At 46.5% G+C, this 8,156-nt stretch overlaps 1 protein-coding gene across 3 annotated transcripts in view; it reads left to right on the top strand.

Moving 5' to 3' along the window:
- Positions 1–8,156, top strand: part of SLC2A9 (solute carrier family 2 member 9) — a 232,864-nt gene that overhangs the window by 68,568 nt on the left and 156,140 nt on the right. For all 3 annotated transcript variants that reach the window (XM_019526606.1, XM_019526607.1, XM_019526608.1), the window contains one exon: positions 3,270–3,430. In XM_019526606.1, coding sequence (XP_019382151.1) covers positions 3,270–3,430 — 161 coding nt within the window. The remainder of the gene's footprint in view (positions 1–3,269; positions 3,431–8,156) is intronic.

The raw sequence follows: 8,156 nt of genomic DNA, 5'->3' as shown, positions 1-8,156 counted from the left end.
CCCCACCCACCCCATCTGTGCACAGGGAAAGGGCAGGCTGCTGCTGCAGGCTGGGGCAGCACTAGAATCTTCCTGGGGGTGGTGGCAGTGGTGGTGCTAGGAGGGGGACTACCACCCCTGGCACCTGGCTGAAGCGCAGCCCTGCCCCCACCACCGCTGGGAGGAGCCCAGTGTCGCCTCTGGCCCCAGTCCTCAGCGCAGCCCATCTTTGCTTCACCCATGGGTGGACAGCACACAGGTCTAGGGGGCACACAGCCCCCCATGGCTCCCCTGGGGGTGCATACGGCAGTGGGAGCTGCCCCTCCCCTCCTTCCCCCTGTGCACTCTGGACAAGCTGCTCATGGTTCTGTCCCATGCCCTACCCCAGTTGCACTCCTTCCGTCACTGCAGGGGCCTCAATATGTTGCCCCCCTCCAACAGACTTACCAGCCGGATGCTACTTTCCAAGCTGCTGAGCTGCATATTGGCTGTTGGATCCATATCAGCCAATATGGCTCATTAATAATCAGCCATCAGTATCAGCCTGAAAATGTTTATTGGTGCACCCCTAATTATTGTGTGTGTGGGGGAAAACCCAGTAATCTGGAGAACTCCATTTGACTTCAGCCAGCTTTCTGTCAAACACTAAGACTTATAGGCAAGTGAGTTGTAAATTGTTATCCTTTAAAAAAAACAATACAATATGTCAGATAATGACATAAGTTGTTTGCAGAGAAGTTCATGAACAGCTATTCAAGCCTAAACTGCAAAATGGCATTGCTGTAACAATTTACTATACCTCTTGTTGTGCTGAGTTTAGGCCTTCACTTCAACAGACAAACAAACAGCTTTCTGTTTCTCTAACACATATAGTCTCTTATTATAAAATCTGCTTCAGATTATTTTAAGTCTGTGTGAGTCAGAGTGGAACACTGAAATGGTAAAAATGCCACAAGGTAATTCAGTTCCAGCTGTGTAGCAATTTCCTGGTGTCCTTTTGAAAATACAGCCTTACAGCCATGGGAATGACATAGTTAGCTTTGCTAAAAATAGAAAGCAAATTCCATATACATTCTCTTTGTATGAGAATTGAGACTTGGTTAATTTTTAGGCATTTATGTGCTGTCAGATGAAACGGAGGTTTAAACTTTTTGTAAACTGTAAATTTGTTGCATAATTGTTGCCTCACTTCTGAATATCTTTTTAATGAATCAGAAATACATTCTAGCTGTGCTTACAGCTAATGTGTATTAGTCCTCATGCTATCATTATGCAGATTCAGAGCTGCACACTTCCCTGTACTTACAATAAATAGGGCATGTCTACTTGTGCAGTTAATGCACATGAATAAACTCTGAAGCTTATTGTGCTGGAGTTTATTGTTCCTGGGTGTGCAGTTTGAATGTGCCTTGTCCCAGCCAGCCTCTTCACAGCATGTTGAGCCAGGTCAGAGCAGCCCCATCTGGCAGCGGGTCCACAGGGTCAGCCTGCCAGCCGAGGGCTGCTGCCCCCAGATCAATGTGCTGCAGAGGGGCTGTCTGGGACATGAGGGTGCTTCAGTGTAGGGCTAGCTGGCAGGCATCGTCCTCACTGAAGCACCCTCATGCCATAGACAGCTGGGGCAGTGTCTACATGTTCACTGTTGCAGAGTAAAAGACTCCACAGCAGGATAGTACTTGCATTTACAAGTACTATCCTGCTGTAGAGTAAATTAGTTTACTCAAGCCTAATAAGAGTGTACATGTAGATATGTAACTTTTTTACTGTACAGCTAATTAATCTACTGTGCAGTAAACATCTTGTGTAGCGTAGATGTGCCCATAATGCTCTTAAATAGTGAACCTCTTCAATTAATGCCGCTTTCTTATCTCTCTTCTTTCCTTCTCATATTGGCAGAATAATCACTGTTATCTCTGCAATAACTGCACTGATAATTTCATAGTTGGTAGGGTTGGAAGGGACCTGAGGAGATCATCAAATCCGACCCCCTGCCATGGGCAGGAAAGAATGCTTGGGTCAAACGACCCCGGCTAGGTGATTATCTAGCCTCCTTTTGAAGACCCCCAGGGTAGGAGTGAGCACCACTTCCCTTGGAAGTTGGTTCCAGATCCCAGCCACCCTGACTGTGAAGTAGTGCCTCCTGATATCTAGCCTGAATCTATTCTCCGTCAACTTATGGCCATTATTCGTCATTACTCCCAGTAGTGCTCGGGGGGAACAGGGACTGTCCCATAGCCTGCTGGTCCCCCTTGCCCCTTCTCGTGTAGAGGCTGAACAGGTTCAGGTCCCGTAGCCTCCGCAACTGTCTGGCATCTGTCTGGCAACTGTCACCTATACTGTGTCAAAGTTTAATAAATCTAACCTTTATTAATTGGATATTAAAGACCATTTCAGTTTGTTCCACAGTCAGAAAATGTGAGCCAAAGTCTATCAAATCTATGCAAAAATTTCTGATCCGTGGGTTCTGAATGAGGTTCAAAATGCGGTTCAGAGTATTTTAATATAGACCCATAACATATTAAACAAAATACTATTCTGTTTGTGAAACAATGTGAACAGTACAATACAAAATTGACTCAAGTTTGCAGCGAAAGCCTGGATTGTAAACTTGTTATTTATGTACAATGCCTCATGCAATGAGACTCTGGTGTCTAAGCACTACTGGGATAAATATAAGATAACTGGACCAGTCAAATCATAGACGAACATGTGTGCTCACATTCGATCTCTCATATACTCACAGACATTTATATTTATATTGGCTTTTATAAAATATGTAATACAAAACCATTTAAGATGGTGGCTATTAACCTTTATGGACTCAGGGCACCCCTTGTTAGACTAAAGGCACCCCACAGAAATTGCCAGCTCTTAGTTTTCACTCACTTTTTGAGTACAGAAAAGTAATAGAGAAATTCTTTTGTTGCAAAGAACTTGGAAAGACCACAACAGGTCAGAATGATTTAACTGTCTATATTCCTATTTGAAATCCTTGGGTTTACCTTGTGAATTATGTTTGTATACCTAACAGTACTGTTGTATACCTAACAGTACTAACAGTGCATGGCCCCCTTGAAAAGATCTCAAGGCACTGTAGATTGCTATGGCACCTTGGTTGAGAATCACCAATTTAAGGTAAGGATGAAAAATCAAGGAAAAATTCTAACCAAGAAACTTCTTTACAGTAAGCTACTCTCTCTTTATGATTTTTAGTCACAGCTATTTAATATCCTCTTATGCCTCTAATAAGCCTGTTTGCATACTTACTGTCACTGTCTCTCTCTTTTCAGTATATCAAGAAATTTTACAATGCAACTTGGGAAAGAAGATACAACTCCTCAATAGATGAAGGAACTCTTACACTCCTCTGGTCTATAACTGTGTCAGTTTTCTCTATTGGTGGACTGGTGGGTGCTATTATTGTCACCCCAATTGTGAAGTTCTTTGGACGGTAAGTTTGTTATAAAGCTCTTACTTTTCTTTCTTTCTTTAGCCTTTCTCTCGCATCAAGAAAAATACCTTCCTATATCATAGTGAATCTGTATTTCAGTTTAAAGACTTTCAAGTTAGAAAGATTATACTGGATAACTTTAGGGGTGCACTGATAAAGATTTTTTGGGCCAATACTGATACCCGATTATTGACCAGCCATATCGGCCGATATGGATCTGATTGCCGATTATGCAGCTAAGCAGCTTGGAGAGCAGCATCTAGCTGGGCATGGGTCTGTTGTGGGAGAGGAGTGTGGGGGAGGGCAGATTGAGGCCCATGCAGTGAGGTAGGGAATGGGGCTGGGGCTGGGGCAGGGTGGGATGCCAGATGGAGCTGGTGGCTCGTCTGGGGGTTGCAGCTCCAGCTGCTGTGTGCACCCCTAGACAGGCATGAGGGGCATGTGCTAACAGATATGTGGGTAGTGCTAGGGTGGGCTGCCGCTGCATGCTTGGGGCCAGGGTTGCACTGGGGCAGGCAGGGCAGGTGGCAGTGATGCTGGGGCAGGTGGGGCTACAGTGAATTTTGGGGTGGCTACAGCCCCCCATAACTTTCCCTCCCAGTGCCACCACTGCCTGCTCTGCCTCTGCCCTGCCCAAGTGCAGCTGTTGGGGAGATTCTGGCGCAGCCCCTGGCCCTGAGAGCACAGCAGCAGCCCACCCTTGCTCCATGCACAAATCGGGGGGCACATTCCCCATGCCTCCCTGGGCTTGTGTGCAGCAGCTACAGTGCTGCCTCTCCCCCTCTACATCTCCAGATGAGCCACCAATTCTGTCCTGCCCTCCCTGGGCAGCACCTACCCCTGCCCCAGCTCATTTCCTCCATCACTGTAGGGGCCTTGATCTGTACACCCCCTCTCCTCCCCGCCACACAGACTTACCAGCCAGATGCTGCTCTCCTAGCTGCCAGGATGCACTCCGGGCTGCACATGCATACTCCATTTATTGTTGACATTATCAGCTACATCAGCCAAAAAATGCCGATTGCCGGTAATGTCAATTTTTCTTTTATCGGTGCTGATGTGATATGGACCGATTCATAGATGCTAGGGTCAGAAGGGACCTCAACAGATCATCGAGTCCAATCCTCTGCCTAGGCAGCAAAGAGTGCTGGGGTCAGATGACTCCAGCCAGATGCCTATCCAGCCTTCTCTTAAAGACCCCCAAGGTAGGGGAGAGCACCACCTCCCTTGGAAGTCCGTTCCAAATTTTAGCCACCCTTACCGTGAAGAAGTTTTTCCTGATATCTAGCTTAAATCTGCTCTCTGTCAGTTTGTGCCCATTGTTCTTTGTTACCCCAAGAGGTGCCCTGGTGAACAGAGTATCTCCAATGTATTGGTGTACCTCGAAATTCTTTCTAGAACAGTGATTTACATGTCATTTTGCTTTTAAATGTGTAACTTGTCATGGTGGTATTCTACTGTAGCTACACGAGGAAGTCTATCGTTGCTGTCATTCTGTGACCTCAGGATTCATGACATTCACCACAGGCCTGCCTTTTTTGCTGAAGTCCAATGAGAATGAGCTCCACAGAAACCATGGTCAGTTTGGCCCTGGGTGAGCAATAACCAAATATAATGGATGCACTCCTGAACTTCATTGCTACTTTAAATTAAAATGCATCACACTTGTTAGGCATACATGAGGGAAATAATGAGGGCATACACCTCAAAGCATCAGTGTTAGTTCAGGCAAAAATTTTTGATCTTCCTAGTTCAATCTTTGGCGCATGCTGGTTTAAACAGGATGCAACTTAGAGGGAGATATGGAGATCTCTTGGTCTTGAAGCCAAAGTGCCTGAATACCCAGGAGTTCAGGAACATTTATTTTGTTAGATTTGGCTGTACTGGCTCAAACCACATACTGGCTCATACACTGTATTTTTATGCCTTTGTTATTTTTCTCATTTGTGAGGGCTTTTGTGCCATGTTATTTTTTAACTTGATACAAGAAAAAAACATTTAAAGAAGCAGACTAAAACTGAAAAATCTTGTTTATTCCTTCCATATACATTTTCTTCTCTTTCTTTATATTCAAGATCATATGTTGTTCACATGCATTAGTGGCACCATCCACACTTAGCCAAGTAGAGAATTGTAAAGCTTTAGGAGCTTCATACAGTAAATAAAGACTTTTGGCAGGATTTGAAAGCTGTCCTTCCCCAAAAAAGAGAATTTTGAGTTCCAGTTAAATTTCCAGCATTCAAGAAGGTCTTAAATATTTCAAAACTACTTTTTAAAATGTTTTTTAAAAGAAAACTTACTGAACATTTATCTTAAATCCTTTACTTCAATGACATACTTCTTAATGAAATATATTCTTTTGAATCATTAACAAGTGTCATCCCAGAAGTGTAAATACATAGATGTGACACAGCCCCCTAACACGTTGCATTTAAGACTTGATTAGCACATTGAATATATCTTGAATAATAACCCAGCCACACATTAAAAAAAGTGTATGTGAGGCATGATAATACAATTAACACAATAGCCACAAAGCTATTCCACATACAATGTTTATATCACTCCTTAATTTGTATCATGCCTTAAATTGAATGTGTGGCTGGCTGGGGCTGGCTCATGATAGATCCTGTTACTCAGCTGAGTGTCAGGATTGAGGATAGGACAGCCCCAGGGCCTGAGGCACAGCTGTGCCAGCAGCCTGATCTTGGGGTCCCTGTGTGCCTGGATCTTTAAAACCCCATGTACTGCTCAGCTGGATTGAATACAAAGTTTTAACTCTGTCATGACTTGCAGGGACCCCAAGATTGGGCTGCTGTAGACTGGTCCAGAGGTTCCCATGCCTGGGGCAGAGTTAAAACTCCAGGTCCAGTTCTGATAATCATCCAATTGTTGGGTGGGGCTGAGGCTGTGACTGGGGCTCATTTCAGATCCTGGTTCTGTCCCTAGCCTCAACATGCAGTCAACTGATTTTCGGCATCTGGGTTTTAATGTCATGTCATAGGGGCAGCCCAGATTATGATCCCTATCACACCTGCACTCCTGGGCTCCCCCTGCATTGACAAGTAAGGCATAATAGGGATCTAATTCTCTATTGTTAAATTGCATGTCCAGCCATTCATGTGTGACATGGGAGGAGGCATGATTGTTGGGATCATGGCTTAGTTCCCATGGCACTTTCAACTGAACATCTGTAAGAGGCCTAAAAATATCTCTGCTACTGACAAAGTAGCATTTTATGAAGTAGGCTGTGGCCTGCAGAAGCTTATATATTTCTGAATGAATTAAGCTCTAAGGTGTCACCCCGTTCTGCCTTCTGCCTGACTTTAGACCAGGGCTGGGCAATTATTTGGGCCCGAGGGCCACATGGAGGGTTTTGATAAGCTGTTGCAGGCCAGGTCAGTACCTCTCCCACCCCAAACAAATCACTAAAAATTCCTTTGGGCCTGTGAGCAGTGGGGAGCAGGAGGGGTGGGCAAGGCTGGAATGATGGAGCTGGGTCATGGGGTGGTAATAGCTCAGGACAAGGACCTCTTCCCTGCATGCCCCTCTGGGGTGTGTGGAGTGTATGTGAGGAGGAGTGTGGGGGGCATGTGTGTGTGGGGGGGCTGCCTGGGCACTAGGTTCTGGGAGCCCATGGGGGTAGGGGAGTGGGGCCATGTACAACAGAGCTTGCCTAGGCAGTGCAGTCTGCAGCTCCACGTGGGGCCAAGACCATCTCACTCACACTGGGGCAGCCCGTGTCATGCTTCCACCAGCACCCGCAGCCGAGCCCTGGCCAGCACTGCCTGGGTGCTGCTCTGCTCCCCCTGCCTCCAGCAGTGGCTCCTCCTGCTGCTCCTATCCCTGCTGTGCCGTTCCAGGCAGGCAGGTGGGCAACTTCCCCTGGGCAGCTCATGCCCTAGAGCACTCTGGCCACCTTCCAGTGCAAGAGGGCCTGGAGTGAGACCTGAAACCTTGCCTGCTGGGGCAGGAGCTGCCTGGCTGAAGCTGCCCAACCGGCCAGAGTGGCACAGGAATAGCTTCTGGGAGGGCTCTTCCTGGTGCGGCTGCAGCTAGCTGGAAGCTGCTGTGCTCCCCCTGCTTCAAACAGTAGCTCCTGCTTCTGTTGCACTGTGCCCTTTTGGCAGGAGCCACCACTGGAGGTGAAGGGAGCAGAGCAGCAGAAAGCCAGCTGCAGCCACACCAGAAAAGCTGTGCTGGGAGCTGTGCATGTGGGCCTGGGCTGGGCCATGGGTAACAGCAGAAGCGTGACATGGGCTACCCCAGCATGAGCAGGTGGGGCTTGGCCCTACGTGAAGCACCATATGGGCAGACATGGGCCAGATCCAGTCACTTGGCATGCCGGATCTGATCCATGGGCCATATTTTATCCACCCCTGCTTTAGACTAACAGAGACTCTCTCTCACTATCTTTGCTGCTGTTCCACTTCCTCTCTCTTTTGTTTACTCTCCCAATTATTTTTTCTTGATTTGAACTCTCTCTCATCTGTCACTCAAACCCATACTCTTCTAAATCTAATTGCCACTTTCCTTGGGTATTTCCTGTCTTCCACACTTTCCCCCTTTTTCTTCACACAATCAAATTTTTATTTATTTTTACTTTTTTCACCTTATGCAGTATTGTTTCTGGTTCTCTCTTCCCATGCATACCTGGCAAAAATCTGTTCTCTTGTCTTCCGAATCCTTCATTCACCATTCCTTTCCCCCCCCCCCCCATGTCCTG

Source organism: Gavialis gangeticus, unplaced genomic scaffold (assembly GCF_001723915.1).
Source record: "Gavialis gangeticus isolate Ggan-Ray unplaced genomic scaffold, GavGan_comp1, whole genome shotgun sequence".
NCBI classification, from domain to species: Eukaryota; Metazoa; Chordata; order Crocodylia; family Gavialidae; genus Gavialis; species Gavialis gangeticus.
Note: the sequence above shows the minus strand (reverse complement) of the source record. Positions and strands in the feature narration are given on the sequence as shown.